Source organism: Passer montanus, unplaced genomic scaffold (genome assembly GCF_014805655.1).
Source record: "Passer montanus isolate IOZ18808 unplaced genomic scaffold, ASM1480565v1 scaffold65, whole genome shotgun sequence".
Taxonomy (NCBI): Eukaryota; Metazoa; Chordata; class Aves; order Passeriformes; family Passeridae; genus Passer; species Passer montanus.
Genome location: NW_024371593.1, coordinates 960,400 through 977,611, shown reverse-complemented (window position 1 = coordinate 977,611; position 17,212 = coordinate 960,400). Strand labels below are relative to the sequence as shown.

General features: G+C 46.0%; 1 protein-coding gene across 1 annotated transcript; it reads right to left on the bottom strand.

Moving 5' to 3' along the window:
- Nucleotides 1-297: 297 nt before the first annotated feature.
- TH (tyrosine hydroxylase) lies at nt 298-16,770 on the bottom strand. Its single transcript, XM_039728429.1, has 13 exons — nt 16,678-16,770; nt 12,105-12,308; nt 9,075-9,249; nt 8,173-8,261; nt 7,894-7,961; nt 6,121-6,171; nt 5,133-5,278; nt 4,610-4,745; nt 4,414-4,483; nt 4,037-4,093; nt 3,365-3,460; nt 3,068-3,201; nt 298-813 (listed from the first exon to the last, which is right to left on the bottom strand). Exons 1-13 carry the CDS (start codon nt 16,765-16,767, stop codon nt 654-656), a joined length of 1,476 nt encoding a protein of 491 aa, XP_039584363.1. The 5' UTR covers nt 16,768-16,770; the 3' UTR covers nt 298-653.
- Between the last annotated feature and the right edge of the window lie 442 nt (nt 16,771-17,212).

The window sequence follows — 17,212 nt, the reverse complement described above, 5'->3', positions numbered from 1 at the left end:
AAAGCAGGGGGAGGAAAACCAAGAGCTTTGGGTCAGATCAAGCCATTAATATCTACACTGAAAACTGCATGAAACTGGGTTTGAGCATCCAAACCAGATGTTTACCTTCCTTGCAAATGGCCAGCGATAGCATTAGCATTAGTCACACACCTGAGCTGCATCAGGTGATAGTAATATTAGGATAACTAAGAACAAGACTCATGGAGTTGCTTTGGGGATTAAAAAAAAAAAAAAAAAAAAGGCAGATTAAATTTTTCTCTCAAATTGCAATTAAAAAAAAAATTATTGCTCAAAAAAAAATTATTGCTCCTCTTTTTTTCTTTTTTAGATTTTCTCCTCTTCCTTGCACCCAGGAGCTTAGCACACAGCTCTTGACTTCAACTTTTTAGCTTGGCCATGTTTTTTTGTATCTGCTAAGCCTCTTCCAGCAGTCAATACAAAAGCTCCCCAAGAAGCCAGCAGGCCTCGGGTGCGTCCCGCTGCCCTCCTCCGAGCTGGCCCTACACACAAAAGTGGAAAGCTGTTGGGGTCGCGTGGTGACAGGCAGCAGTGCCAATGTTTGGAGAAGACAGACAGGTAGGAATTATCAGCAGGTGAGGGCAGGGCGGGCGCTTTGGGGAGAGGGAGGGGACGGAAATGGCTCAGTTCTTGTATTAACTGATAACATTGAGCGCGTTAATCAGCGAGTGAAGCTCATCCCTTACGCTCTCCAGGGAGTGGCAGATGGTCTGGGGGCTGTCCAGGAGCTCGATGCTGTGGGTGTAGGGCTCGTATTTCACCGAGAAGGGCCGCTTGATGTGCGCCGCGTAGCTCCTGCAAGGGAAGGGTGCAGAAGGATGGGTACAGGAGGTGCGTCCTGACTCTCCCTCCTACTCAGCACCATTTACCCAGGAAGATCACCACAGCTTAATGCCTCCAGGCGGAGTTTCCACCTTTCCAGCTCCACTACAGCAGTAGTTGAGATCCCTTCTGTTTGTCAAGAACACCATGAGTTGTCTGTGGCTCTCTCTCTGTACCAAACAGGAGGGTACATCAAACCGGTCACCTCCATGGCCATTGCCAGGCATCCTCTGCTGCAATTCCTTTTTCAGAAAGGCCAAGGAGATTTAGAAGCTAATTGCAGGGAAAGCCTGTGGTATTATCACAGTATATTACTAAATCCTTTCTGACATGCATTTATTGACTAATCTCTGCTTGGGGAGGGGGGAACTATCTGTCTGGCATATTAAGGATAAACTTGACAGGCAGTGGCTCAGACCTGATCTAGAGGATGAGAATAGTGTCACCAGAGCCTTGTGCTTCAGCAAAGCTGCACTGCTGTACCCAAAGCCAAATGCAGCCTGAATCTCAGCGATGAGCTTGACTCCACCTGATCTCTCTCAAGAGCAAGACCTTGTTGCTGCTTTTCTACTGGAGAAGTATGTGGTCAAGTGAAAGCAAATCAAGAGTAGGATTTCCCCAAAGCTGCCCACATTCATTTCCAGCACTGAGATTTATATACTTGACAAGGTAGGGTTTCTTCATTTGTGACTATGGAGCTGAAAATCTATCGTTAGGTGCTTATGGCTGCAGTCTCACGCTGGAAAAGCTTGGGAACATGAGGGGACAAACAGCGCTAACAACAGGCGTGCTCCTGTCCTCGGCTGAGGCTTCACCCTTTCGCTCCTGGATTGCTTAGCTTAGGCTACCCTCTTGTGGCTACCGCGGGTCTGCTCTGGCGCAGCGCTGGGGAAGCGCAGCCCTTCCAGATGCAGACAGATGTTCCTCCAGCTGGTTCTCCATGGCTAGGCCGGAAGCTGAGGGATCTGGAGGAAAACACAGCACAGAGGGCCAAGGGGAAACACGGCCCAAGGCGCAGGCTGGCGCTGGCAGGGAGCTGCCATGCCATTGCGGGAAGACAATGAGAAAAAGCATAAACAAAGGAGGTTTCTGCATACTCACACTGTCCTCCTAAAAGATGTGGTTCCTCTCAGCTCTGCCAGGCAAAGTCCTGCTCACCTGTCTTGTTAATGTCAGCAGCCACGGCGAGGGCTCGTAGCACAGCTGCTAATGGCTAGAAACCTGCCCTCCAAAATGGGTGTGCTCACTTGACACCTTTGGAAGCAACTAGATACAGCATGGCTGCTTGGAAGGGCACTGGGGGAGTGTGTCCTTTCTGAGAAAAGAGGCTTTTCTCCAGTGTAACACTGATAGTCAGGCCCGTGGTGGCAGCTGCCAGTAATGCAAAAGGGGCGATGCTTTTAATGTTTTCACCTCACAGAGCAGCATCTGTGTGGTCTCTGAGCTCCTTAAAGAGGATAATTTACAGTGCTTGTCACAGTCAAGACCCTCTAGCCTAATCTTGGCTGTGTATGTGGTGTATTTTCCCTTTTTATGACTCATTAGGCAGCAGTTGGGTTTTTTTAAAGCAGCCTAGTGTGTTTGTGTGAGCATGGGCTCCCCCAGTGCTTGCTCTTGAGCAGCTGGACTCCAGGTTGCATGAACAGTGCAAGTGAGGGTAATAAAAGCAGAAGTTGAAATATAGCAGTCCTCACCACGTTATTTATGTTAAATACCCCTCTTGCAGGAACTGTAAAGTAATGTACGTCATGTTCGCCTCATCCTGTCTCTTTCCTAAGTGAGGATAAAAGTGGTATAGGCAAAGTTTTCCTCTGTCAATCAAAGCAGTCCAAGGACTGAGCTTTCCTCCTGTGGACAATTCTGGGTATGACCAAGAAAATGCTCTTCTGAGCAGATGCTTGTGGGTAGAGCTGACCCTTACCATGCTGTCTGCAGTCCCATGGGATTGGGAAGCCCAATTACCATGGTGAGATAGTATCTGGGGTCCAGTAACACATGTTAACAAGCCTAGGTGGCAGAAGTTAATTTTTTCCCCTGGATAGAGCTGTTCATGTGTAGCATGTTCCCTGTAGGATCTGGAGAACTACTTTACTTTGGAAGACCTGATCAAAGTTTTCAGAGCACTTCTGAAAACTCGGACTGAAAGCAGCCATAATGTCAAGCCCTATTTCAATATATAACATCTTAATCTCCTATTGTTTGCATCTCTCTCATTGCCCAGTCCTACCTCAATTTATTTTTGGCATCACTGAAGCTCTCAGACACAAAATAAACAGGCTGGTAGTTCTGGTCCTGGTAGGGCTGAACAGCTGCAGCATCAGGGTCGAAGTCCCGCACCTCTGGTTCGTCTGACAAGGAGTGCTGTGAACACGGCAGAAAAAATCCAGCGTGAAACCAAGGGGATTGGAGAGCACATATGGGATAGGCAAAGGTGGAGATCAGACTGAGGAAAGTCATTGTGCAGAAGCAGGAGGTGTTTTTCTCTACAGGGTCTAAAGCAGATGCAGGTTCTGGTGGGACTTACTATGAGCTCCCCATAGGAAGAGAGGAGCCCGGCTCCGTAGGCTTTGATGATTCCATTCTGTCTGCAGAGCCCAAACTCCACTGTAAACCAGTAAAGCTGTGAAAAGAAAAAGAAAAATTCCTGAGGGACACAGCTCCTCACCCTAATGTTCCTGTCATTTCTGAGCCCTTACATCATGGCCAGGGTCTGGGGTTGATTAAAGGAACAGGCACCTGCCTCTTTGTCCCCTGTCCATACTTTGCTGCAGAGAAAAGTGCTAAACTAAGTTGCTGCTACACCAGGACAGAGTCTGTGTCCCTGGGCTTGTTCCATCTGCTGTGAGATGCTGCTGCTTGGTGTCCTTGGAGCAGGACAGGTCACCTTGCTGAGGGAGAGCCAAAGGAAGCAGATGTCATTTAATCCCATCCCAAAGAGTCCCAGCAGTGCTGCTGTTGGAAATACGATGCTTGGTGATACTACTGGTGCCCGAGAAAATTGGGTTAATGTGCAAGCGAGCTCTGCTGTTTAACTGATCTCTGCTCTGCACAGTCATCATGAAAAGAGCATGGGGCAGCTTGGGTGGGAGCTCTGAGCCTGCAAACTTTGGAATACCAGACTGGACCAGTCCCCTTGATATCACAGAAGCACTGCTGGAGGTGTTGTGCCCCCCATCCAACAAAGGGGAAAACTTACTGTTGCTAGTTTCTCAATTTCTTCATCAGTCGCTCCCAGAGACGCCAGCCCAATGTCCTAGGAAGAGAAGAAAAGGGACAAACATCAGGACTGAGGGCCTTAGACATTCATTGCTCTGTTTTACTGGCTCAAGACCATACATATTGCTGCCTTGCAGTGCCAGGCATCTGCTGGGACTTCATTGTGATGAGACTAAAACCACTTTGTTGCTTGCTGCCTTGCAGTGCCAGGCATCTGCTGAGACTAAAACCACTTTGTTGGAGAGTCAGTATTTAGGGTCTTGGTCCATCACTAGAACTCATGGTTAATAAGAGGAAGAAAGGTTTAGGTGGTTTGGATTCCCACCTCTCAAGGTGGGAAAGCAGACACCACTTTACCTGAGAGAACTGGGCAAACGTCTTGTCAGCCAGCATCGGGACATGCCCCAGCAGCTCGTGACAGCAATCCCTGCCGACGGGAGGGGGAAAGGAGGAAAGCACAGTCAGCAGCAGGCAGAGTGTGTCTGCTGAGGAAAAGGGAGATTGCTGGCTGGGACTTTGCAGGCAGGGAGGCCGTGGGGCCAGTGATACTCACGGCTCAGGGGAGTGCATGGGTGAGGACGCGTGGCGGATGTACTGCGTGCACTGGAAGACGCGGAAGGCCAGGCTGGCCAGGAAGTCCCGTGCTGACAGCAGGCCAGCCACCGGCCGGAGCTGGAAGCCAGTCCTCTCTGGAACAGCACACAGCGACTGTGCGAGCTGCACGGCCCACGGGCTGTGCCGCTGCCCCCAGCACTGGAAGCTAATGGGCTACACCGGCCTAATCTATCTGCTTCTCCTAGGAACAGCACCTGATCTTCAGCTGCTCACTGGGATCTGACCACAGACTTGCCCTTCAGCCACAGCCCGCTGTGTTTAGCTGCAGACCCCACCACTTGGGCTCTACCTCCATCCTCCGTGAGCAATGCCCAAGGCACCAGCTCTCCTCCTAAATCTCAGGATTTTTTATTTCAGACCTCAATCTCAGCTCACTCACTACTCCTTTGGGTTCAGGTTTCCCATCTGCAGCTGGCCCCACTGGCAGACCCTGAACCTGGGTCTCCCGGGCTCATACTCACCTTTCAGGAAGCGGGAAACCTCCTCCAGCTGAGGGATGTTGTTCTCATTGTAGCCACAGAATTTCTCCAGTAGACTGAAAGCGTCAAGGTACTCCTTGCAGGCATGGGTGGGGTACAAGCTCTTCAGGGTGCTGTACACCTCTTTCCTTCAGGAGGAGAGGTGGCAGACACTCAGTGCTTAATGTGTCCAGTCCTCTCCTGCACTCTGGCTATGCATTATCAGGGACTCATGTCTTTTAGCTCCATGTCCTTTTGCCTTTCTCCACCTAAGTCTATGTCTCTGCACATTGACAGAGGTATGTAAACACAAAGCGACTCATTCAAATGAACCTGCAAAGGCAGCACAGGTCTGTGTCTGCACAGACCTATTTCTGAATTGGAGGTCAGAAGACTGTATGAAAGGTATTAGCTGGAATGAAAATATTCCCAGTAGGTTAACTCCTGAAGTTGCACTGTGAAGACAGTCAATAGAACCAGATGACCTTGTTGAGAAGCCTGTGTACTCAGCTCATATGACCTGGCCTTGTTTTCAGAAACATTCCTGCAGCAACACTCCTGGAAAAAATCACCTTCAAAGGGAGTCCTTTCCTAAGTGAGGCCTGTGAGGTACCACACAGATATTCACCGTGGGCCTCACATTTCTTCCTGCAGCTGTGATAACTGCTCTTTCTTTGGAGCCTGCTACTGAGTCAGGACCCTTAGAGAAGTCGGGCTTCAAATTGTCTACCTTATTCTGTGGGGAGGCTTCTTTGGAGGAAACTGCTGGAGGCTGCAGCAGGAAAGTGGTTTTTATAACAAGCCATTAAGTAGGATGCTTGTGGTCCTGACACATTTTTCAAGAGGTCATGCCCTAAATGTTTGGGTTATGATTCCCAGCTTCTAGTGGTGAAGCAGCACTAGTGAAATCAGCACTAATAATGGAATCAGCACTAATAATGGAATCAGCACTAATAATGGAATCAGCACTAATAATGGAATCAGCACTCACCAGGTAGCTGTCTCCTCCGCCGTGTACTCCACGTGAGGGATTGGGTCCCCACTGCAAGGCAAAGGCACCATTACTGAGCAGAGCCCCAGCCAGGCTCCTCTTCCCTAGGAGAAGGAAGCACTTTGGAGAAGCTCTGCATAATGCTCATAAATCTTCTTTAAAAACCAAACAACGGGGTGACAGGAAATACAAAGCCTTAGTACTTGGTCATTTGTACAGCTGCAACAAATACATAGACGCAAAGAAAAGCATGAGTCTAGTCAGAGATTATTAATGGACAAGGGATGAGCAAGAGTTTAGAAGGTGTTATATTTACCAGGGGAAAAAAAAAAAAAAGGGTTTCTCTGGAAAAAATTGAAAGACTTTGTGTGTGAAAAAAAATTCATTTCATATGTCTGAATTTCAGGGAGCTGATGTCTCTAATAATTAACCAGTGGCTGGGAAATAAAAGCAGCTAATAAGGAAAACTAAATGCATTTGACCTGCAGAAAAAATATATTGTCAATAAGGTTAAGGATGGCAGGAAAATAAAATTTCAACATTGATGTAAATGGGCATTGACGAAATGACAATTTTGCTTTTCCTCATCATAGTTAGCAATTGTATTTCCTAAATCTTTCTTTTCTGTGTTTGAACAAATGACATATGTATATGTTGTAAAGCACAGTTCCTGAAGGGATGCTACACAGTGTCTCATAAGTGTTAACCTGCAGGTGAGATGTTAGAGAAGACCTATTAAATTGGAGCCTCATCTTAGGACAGTATTTAACCCTGTGTCACTTGGAGCTCTTCCTCTGGCACAGGGACTTTCTGTGTGTTTAGTATTTGAACAGGATAAAACCATCAGTGTCCAGACTCTGGGCTTCAAATTGGCAAAGTACATGAGAACCAACAGCAGAAACCCTTGCTGGGATCACACCAGTTGCAGGGGTAGCTCAAACAGGTGACCCACATAATTTCTGTAATCTGCTTTCAGCACTTAAAGTCCTGCTCAGAGAGAGAATGCTACAGTGAAAGGTAGCATCACTGAATAGGATCAAGGGAATATTTTACAAACCTAACTGAATATCAGACTCTGTTTGATGTTGTAGTGAATACGCTGAGTGCTATCACTGCATGAATCAGAATAGAAGTATTAAGTAAGAGTACAAGGCATAGTCTTAAATCTATATAAAACAATGATGAGAACATTACTGGAATCTGTTTAATTTAGCAGAGTTTGGAGGTGAATCATTTAGCCTATAAATACCCTCATAGTAAAAAAGAAAAAATCTGATAGCAGTATTTTATCTAGCAGATGAAAGGCATGTGTGATCCATTGGGCAAAAGCTAAAGCTATCAAAGTCTAGCTTAGAAATAAAACTCACATTTTTTCACAACCAGGATAACGAACCTTTGGAACAAATTTTCTGGGCATGGGTATCTTTTTCAGTACTTGAAACGCTGAAGTCAAAACTAGATGCCATTCTAAAGAGATGCTACATTTCCAAATGGAGTTTGAGGTGTGATGGATATATATCTGGCTTTTGTTACACAGGAGGTTTATTCTTACTATATCCTTACCAATGTATGAATTAATGATGACAGATATTTTTTAATCAAAGAGAGACTGGAATGCAAGGAAAGAAGAGAAACACAAAAGGAGCTGGAAAAGCTGAATGGGGAGACAAAACATAAAGGAAGAGAAGTGTCATACAGGTGACATACAATGACTTCCCAATAGGTCCGCTGACATGTCATTATCCCCACATGAATGTTAGGAAGGAGACTTACTGCTTATAGTGAAAAGCAATCTCTGCTATTGATTTCCTTCTCTGGCGATATACTTGGTCAGAGTAGCCCTGTGGTGACAAACAGGAACAGAGAGAGGACTTTTAATCAGTTGCTAAAGTTTCTCACCCAGGAAAATACATCACTGGCTGGAGAGACGTATCTCAAGGTGGCAGTCACACTCCGGTCCCCCGGTCAGCTGCACCAGTAGATGTTCTCAGCTCCCTGCCTCTGTGGCACAGCTCAGGAGTTCAGTGTGACAGGGTGCACAGACTGACTCACCGGGTGATCCAGATCCAAGTCAGGGTCAAACTTGGTGACCAAATGGTGGCACTTGTCCAATTCGCAGATTTTTCTGGGAAACCAGTGAACTATGGGGAGAGAGAAAGGAACAGTCTGTCTGTGGAAGTGAAGATTCCCTAAAAAGAAGGGGCTCTGAGGCTGAATAAGATACACCTGATCTGGTGTGCCAAATGTACACATACAACATGGCACAGCTACTTTCAGGCAGTAGTTTCACAAACTCAGTGCTCTTTTCGTAAAGTCATGTGCAATGCCATGATCTGCATGTCATTACTTCCTTGCCCATCTCTCAGCAGAATATTTTGTGGCAAAATTAAAGAAGATGAAAATTAGATTTTACTGAGTGATTCACATTAAAAAAACACCCAGAGGTCCTGCTGGTCATAGTTCTCTAGGGATATTCTCCTACAATATTATTCTACAATAATAATTCTATCTTCAGAATAGGATGGCACAGGAAGTGTCTTGTAGATTAGTGCTGAATCTGTACAGAGGTCCTAACACATAGGTACAAAACTACCTGTAGTATTTATAATACAAAATACAATACTACTGTATTTATAATACAAAATGCTGGAGTAGGGATGGAGAACTCATGAGGAGAGGTGTGAGCAAAGCACACAAATTCAAGCTCCTATTTCAATTTTTTTCAATCTTTTACCAGAAGACTGTTCTATGGACAATGGAGTCTGTTGAGAAAAGGACAAGCAGGGAAATTACTTTCAGGATTCAGGTATCCCAGAGGCAGCTCCTTCTGGTTTGCTCAAATTCAGCATACAGCAACCCTTCCCCTTTACTGGGAATAACAAAGCCTCCAACCTGTTTCCTCAGGGAAAGCTCAGCCTCTCCACAAGAGTGAAAATGTTTGTAAAGTTCCTTACATTTGTCTTCCTTAGTGGTCCTCACATCTTCTGCTACCCTCTTGATGGAGCTGATGAAAGTATTGAGGTCAGAGCTGTGGACTTCACAGCGCACAAAGTATTCCAGCTCAGCAATCCCTTCACGGGGCTTTCGGCTAAGCCTGGTCTCCAGGTGGTGAATTTTAGCTTCAAATGTCTTTTGAGACATGGAAAAGAAGAAAAAAAAATTAAGCAACATTTGAAACACCTTCTGCTACTACCCAAAGATGTCCATACGGACACAGAATTATAGAACGGTTTAGGTTGGAAGGGACCTTAAACATCGTCTCATTCCAACCTCCCTGCTATGGACAGGGACAACTTTCACAGACCAGGTTGCTCAGACCTCCATCCAACCAGACTTCTAACACTCCCAGGCATCCACAACTCTGGACAACCTATTTCAGTGCCTCATCACCCTCACAGTAAAACATTTTTTCCTACTACCTGACCTAAACCTACTCTCTTTCAGTTTGAATCCGTGCCCCCTGTCCTGACACTATGTGCCTTTGTAAAAAGTCCCTCTCCATCTTTCCCCTAGACCCCCTTCAGATATTAGAAGGCTGCAATTAGGTCTCCTAGAAGCCTTCTCTTTTCCAGGAGGGACAATCCCGGTCTGGGACGGATTCCTTCTTGTTGACACTTACCCATTAATTCCACATTTTTTCCTTCTGCACAAAGGGGCCGTTCTATAACTACCAACAGAAGACTTCCACCTTGTCAAGGAAGACCAAGACACGCAGTTGGTGTGGCAGAGCGCCACGTTACGTTTTCCCACCCCAGGCACTCCCGAGGCTGTGGCGGGTGGGGTTCTGCTCCGTAAAAAGTCGCTGGGTCCCCCTGGGTCCCCCTGGGTCCCGGCGGGTCCCCGCGGGGTCGGGCGCTGCCCGGGCGGGCCGGCGGCGCGGCGCTGGCCGTGGTGCTGAACGCGGCGCTGCCGCGGCTCGCCCGCACCAGCGCTGCTCTGGGCTCGCTACCAGCACTGGAGTCGTTTGGGCTCGCTGTAGGAACTGACCTCCCTCATGGAATAAGGAGGCAAAATGATGTCTGTAGACTCGCAAAGGGCCCTGGTAGATTTGTTCTCTATAGCTCAGTGAGAACTGGCAGTACAAGCCCAAGGCACTAGGCAATGACCCAACCTTCTCAAAGTTCCTGCAGGACCTTTGATAGAGGAAGGGACATGATTTCTTTTGTTAATCTGAGGCAAAAAGATGAGAAGGAACAGATGCAATGCCACAGGTAAATTAAATTTAGGATGGTGTTTTTTAATGTACCTACCAACTTCACTATTACATTGTCCCCTCAACAATCGATACCTTTGCATTAATCTGACAGCTGTGATTGCATTACCTGTGCTTCAGCTGCATGTAACACATACAGAAGAGTGAAACCAGCTTCCCTGCAGCCTGGTTCATGATGAGGTAAATGTCATTATGCCCGTCTGCTTTCATATCTTGTACCTGCATTGCCAGAGGGATCTGGGAAATGAATCTTCCTCTGTTGGGACTTGACATGCTTGTCTTTTTATTATATTTAAAGCTCTCTCTGTGACAAGCTCAAACAGCTTTTTTGCTCCAGGAAGAAACAAACAATATTTGAACATAAGCTGCCGCGGCTTCTCGCTTGATGTTTTAAAAATTGCTTAAATTACAGAGTTTAAATGCAGCATAACATAAAATCTACCAAGTACAAGAGCTTACACATCTGTTTCATACCCACTGCGCAGCCTGTTGAATATTACACTGACAGATTTGTCATGCTTTATCTGGCATCAGTGTGTTCTGGGGAGCAGACCCCAACACAACACATGGGTTTTGTCTGAAAAGTTTTGTCATAAAGGTTCTTTCAGTCTTGAGACGAGGACCATATATTGCCCAGAAAACAGCTTTTTTTTCAACAGTCCTCATAGAGGAATTGTAATTGCTGAAGATCTAAATGTTTCTCATAAGATTATCAGAGGTAATACTAAATGGGCAATGAATAGCTAGAATGCCCTACAATAGCTAGAATGCCCTAGAATTCCCTACAAAGGGAAATGCTTATCCCCCAAACACACTTTTTGTATGTTTACAGTTTTTAAGTAGCTGTATAGTGTACAAAGCGCCAAACAACCTTCTGTGACTGGACATGCTCTGAGTAGAGACCTCCAGAGGCCCCTTACAAGCCACGTGACTGATTAATAGGAACAAATTGTCCTCTCCTCTCACTGCTGAAGTCAATGAAATTAAACTACTGTAGATAAAACACATCTCAGAACCTCAGTTTGCAAAACACTTTTGAATCATTCTGGATGAAAACTCACTACATGAATGCAAGATGTCATGCTTGGATTACTGTTTAAATAGGCAGCACTTATGTCAGTCTTTCTATTCATGGCACTGAGATCCTATATAATACAACATTACACTGCTGGCTAGGGGGGAAAAGCTCAGTTACCAGTTTTCTTGTATTAAAGGCATAAACAGGATGCATCTCTTGAGGGGAACCAACAGAACCTTTAACATGTGAATCGGAATAGAGAAGGTAATTTTGAAATCCATATGCCAGTTTTACACCCAGAACAAAGTTGTTTCTGTAACTATTTGACTGAGGACCAGTGTGGTAATGACCCACAAGTGAGGTGAGTTTGGTCTGTAGACAGGCAGGGCACACAGCTTGCTTTGAATGTGGGTTCAGAGCCCTGTGCCTGAAGTGCTGAGCAGTGGGGAGGGTTGTCAGAGTACACTACAAACCATAAGGGTGTGGACTCAAGTGTGAAACTGAAAATAATTAAGCAAAATTAAAGCCAGAGCTTAACAGCACTGCAAGACAGAGGTACGCCTCCTTTTTAGTGATGGCAAGTGAGGACACACTGAGCCATGAGCAAAGCATGACTTTAGAGATACCAGACAATTAGCTGATAATTTAAAGCAGGCAGACCTAGTCTGAGGCTTCTTTATTACACTCAAGTGATGATTCTCACAGCCCAGTCATGAAATCTGGAGTGTGTTCCTTGAGTACCAATGTACTCACCTCAAATACCTTAAGGACACGGGACAGTGGTGAAGTCTTGGCTCCCTTGAGCATGAAGAAGAGGTTCAGCATGGCTCTCCCATCCTTCTCCTCAAATACAATGGTCTCTGTGGCCTCTGCAGCATCAGTGGCTGCAGCCGCAGCCTCTCTTTCCTTCCTGGCATCTTCAATGAGGCTTTGACGTCTTCCAATGAACCGTGGAGACTGAAGGCAGAACAGAAATAAATAAACACTGCTCACAGAGTGCAGGAGATCAGAGGCATTCCCAGCAGCTGGATGAGATGTGACTGGTATGTGTCAGCAGAGGAAGCAGGGAAAGCCTGGACTGACTTGCCTAGCTTTGTAGAGGAAGATCTGCTCATGAGGACTGAGGTTTTGGAACTGAACTTTCAGAAATGTGAAATTTTTTGGGGGGAAAAAAAATCTGTGTAAAATATCTTTTTAGCATCACTGGAGAGTAGGATTCTCCCCTCACCTCCTCTAGCAGCAGTTTTCAATATCTTCTGAAAAAACCAAAACCCAGAAACAACCTTGTGTGGTTTTCAGGTGTCTGATGAACGCAAGTGGAGAGACATCAGATAAACCTGAGGTCATCTGAGAAAAGATATTTTGTGAGGCACAGGTGAAGACCACAGCTGTGGCCTGGCTAGGAAACAGGAACTGTTTGCAGGTGTATTAGCAGGGCAGCTTAGCAAAACTGCTCCCAGGATCCAATGTGACATTTACTTTTGACATTAAGTAGATGCTTATCCATTGAAATGTAATTGAAACCACAACCATATACCCCAGAAAATAAATTCCTCCCATTTATCTGTAGATTTATTTTGTCTGAACAAACTCCTGCAGATTTCTGTTACTTGGAATTGAATCTAAAATGCAACTCTGTGCCTGAGGTCATGTCAGGACACCTGTTTATACTTATAGTGAACTACGAACTATTTCAATCACTGCTGTTTCTTTTGTTATACAAATAGCTCATATACCAACTTATTTGTTCTTGGTCTTTTTACAACCAGTTTTCTATTCAGAGGCAATGCATCTGGTTCCAGTTTTCAGTGTTCAAGACCCAAACCAGATGACAAACCTCCAGAGCTTGCTAAAAGAAACCTGGAGCAGCACCGAAGCTCACAGAGTGGGACTGGCTGCAGTTTTCCCTGAGATTACACTGAAAATATTTAGAACATGCTAATATACTAACTAAGCAGTGCTTTCCCTACCTTGTGAAAATTAAGAGTGTTTTTCTTTAAACAAGACAGCCTGACTGACTACAAAGTTTATTTTCTCTCTGATTTTCAAACCCCACTATCAGTAACTCATGTTTCCTGTGAGAATCCTCTTGGATGCTTTGGCGGTGTAAAGCTGACACTTTAAATGCAGCCTCAAAAACTCAGCCCACACACCTCTATCTGCTTCTGTTTCAGTAAAGATACCCCTCCAAAATGATATTTCCAGATCCACCCTTTATTCCTCAGGCCACAGAAAAACACCTTCTAACAAATAAGTGCCTGCTGCTGCTTGTCTGAATTGGTGGAATTCGTGCCCAAAGAGAGCAGATATCTAACAGGTGATCTCAGTTACAACTTTAAAAATCTTGTGAGCATGTGTATGGCTTTAAGTGTGTGTTTTCCATCACTGCAGTGTTTTAAGCTAAGCTGGTGTTTACTTTAATGTGCCTGCAATAAGCAGGGCAAGCTGTGCCCTGTGCCAGCCACAGAAAATGAGCTCCACAGCCATGCCAAGCCAGGCAGTTCTTTACCCAAGGGTGCTTTGTCACACTGTGCCCCCAGGTGCAGCAGGATTTTACTTCTGGGTTGGAGAAGGGGAGAGGAGGGAAATTAGACCCTCATATTCAGGGTGTAAACCAGGTTAAAATCCAGCTGGGTGGGGTTTGAAATGCCAGGGTTGGGTGACTGGAAAGCTGCACCAGGAGAAGCAGACTCAACCAGTCCCACACACGTGCTGGGGCTGGTGGCCCCTGGCAGGCAGGGGTGGGGGCTTTGGTCCCTGTCAAGGAGTCCTGGAAGTTTTGTAGCTGTATGATGGCATAGTTTAAGTGGGTAAATTGGGGGGGGAAATCAAAGCAAAGCAAAAAAAGGCTGAATTTTGTTTGAGAGAAGAGGGCTGGGGGGGGGATCTGGCTGCCTGCTGCCTCCTCTGCCAGATGAAGCCGCCTGGCTGCATGTTCCCCACCCCACTGTCCTCAAATCTGCTCCTCACATTTATGCTCATTTTGCTGGAAATTAGGAATGTGGCATATATAATAACCAAACTGATCTCATGATAAATGCCTTCTTTCTTCCAAAGGCACCATTATATGATATTCCGAATTGCATTGCAGACTCCCTCTCTGAGTGCATATCTGGGTACAGTGAGAACTGTAATTTGATTTTGCAAAGCATTTATTTGCCTAACCAGGGCCTGACTCATTCACCTCTTCTGAAGGTTAGTTTGCACCTCTTATGAAGGGATTGTTCATTTTTCTTTCCTCAAATCTGCTGCTAGTCAGAGTGCCCAGCCTGCATATTAACATTAAAAATACTGTGTTCTGAGCGATTTTGTTGCTTTTTTTCCCCCAGCTCGTTATTTACAGCAATCAGGAAGGATTGTAAAGACTGGGGACATTAATGTCCCACCCCTGCTTTCCTGGGTGCTTTTTCCTGCTATTTTGGCTCCAATGGCTGTCTCCTGCCTGGCTCTGTAACCAAACTCTGCCCCAGCTACAGTCCCAGGGTCTCTTGCAAAAACTATTAGCAGCAGAAGAACTTAATATGCAACCAAAGAATTTTCTATGGAGTTTGATGTTTGGCTGGCCCAGCTGACATGTAAAATACCTGCTGGTGTAGAGGAGTTCTGGGATTGCAAAGGTCTGGATTTTCCCCTGAGTTTGCAGCTGCCCTGACAAGAGAACACCTCAGAGTTGCCGGAGGTGATGTGATGGTGGGTGATGCCTGTGGGGCAGATCACCCACGGTCACAGTGACAACACAAGGGCCGGGGACATGCCATGTCACATACAAATGCAGAGTCATGCCTCCTGCCTGGTAGAAGGCAGGGTTGTGGAGATCATCTGTGCTAGGTGAGAGCAAAAGAAAAGCTTTTCATGCATCCAACTCTCAGAGCAATCCTCACAGGGCAAAGTTTTAATTTTATTTGTTTTCCCTTTTCTGAAAATTTTCATTCAAAAACAATCACAGGCTAAGATTTTATGTACCCTCCAGGCTGGAGGAGCCACTCACCCCAAGCAGGTTGCCTCACTCTTGTCAGCCCACTTGTTGAACGTGAACTCCCCTGGCCCCTATGTTCAGTGGCCCATTTTTTTATAAAACACAGAGCAGCACCCCAGAGGGTGCAATAACCAAACACTCTTCACTTCTCCAGACACTGAGCATCTCAAATACTGATTTTACAAGTTGCCTGGAAAATATCAGGTTTTCAAGGGCCACTCAAGTGTTCATTATTTTGCAGAATGAAAATGACTGCGTGAGAGGGAAGCCTTCCCTGATTTCCATTTATCAGAGAAAGCAAGCTTACCTCCTTGTTTTCTAAATGTTTCCCTTCTTTTCCAGCAAACTCCACTGTCCAAAACACCTTTCTGCCAATGTAGTGGTTGATCTTAGTGAGGCAGAGCATTGCACAGGGTTAAGAGAAGAGTGGGTGAAAAAGGCAACAGGTAGGTATAAGGGAGAGAAATGGGGAGCTCTAAAAGTGACCCACTGGAGTCACACTGCAGGTATCTGCCAGACATATCTGCTACCTCACCCATCTCTATTCCTAAGGTCCATTGCCACTGGCTGCTCTGGCTCCTGCATTGTCACCTGCTGCCTATCCACATCTCTGCCCCACAGGACCATCCGATATTGGGAGTCTTCAAGCTCATCCTGTCTGGCAAGGCTTCAAAGTTAAGAGCTGAAATGTCCCTGTCCTTACAGCAAGTCTGATGGATTGGCTAGGCTTGGCTTTCTAAAGGCATTTGATGTTGATGCTCCTCTCCTTTCCCTGACACATTCAGACCTGGTGTGTGCAGGAGCTTTCCCTGGGCTAAACACAGGGCTGAGAATACATCAAGGAGGACTGGGAACAGAAATGGGGGAAGGATGTTCTGGGAGATAAACTGGATACAGCAGCCATGAACAAACAAGTTAAACTGCCTGTGCCTTGTGTGCTGTCTGAAATGACAGGCCCACTTTTTTATTATGCTAGAAAAGGTGAAATCTCTGCAGTTTAATGCCTTGAAACCTGGAAATCATTAAGATCTTCAAATTGCCTTTCACGGGGGAATTCCTTACTATTCTTGCCATAAGTCTGTGGGTTTTTCACCTTACTTTTGGTTGAGTTGGTTTCATTATTTCAAGTTTTCACCCCCTTACATGTTTTCATTTCACATGTATCAGTATGTGGAGAGAACTGTTGGAGTAATTTCCCTTTGCCAGCCTGGCGCCCGGATGTGCCCATGTCAGGGAAGTCCCACAAACAAAGTGTTGGTCCATCTATCCTTGTCTGCCTCTGCCTATAGCTATGGAAGAGGCTGTGGATTTTGGAGGGGGAGGGAAAGAAGTGGGGTAGGGTTGTCTTACCATGATGGCCTCGGCTTGCTTGGAGTCCAGCTCCGACACCGCCCTGCGGAAGCCTTTGGCTGCAGAGGTGGAGATGTTCGGGGTTGGCATCTTTGCTCTTCCACGAGCTCTGCTGTCTGCTTTCCAGCTCCTTGCCAGCTTTTTATAGGGCAGGGCTGACGTCAAAGAGTCTTTCAAATCTTCTCTTCCCCTGCCACCTCCCCATCACCACCTCCCTCCTTTCTCCCCCTCGGGCTGAGAGGAGGAGGGGATGTGAAGGAGAGAAACGTGTCTGTCCCATTAAATCTAATCGCTACAAAGATTGCAGACACCCTGCCTTCACAGACCAGACAATCCCCCACCTGTTTGCCTGCATCCAAAAGATTTCTTCTCTAATTTACCCCTTCTCTGCTTTTCCCCTCCCCCCACTTTCTGGATGGAGTTCATTCTCATTACATGTTTCAGTCCGGCACATTTGCTTCCCCAGCTTGGGAGTCGCGTGAAAGGATTTTAATCTGTGAAAGGATGAAATAAAAGGAAGGGAGAGATTTAGCCC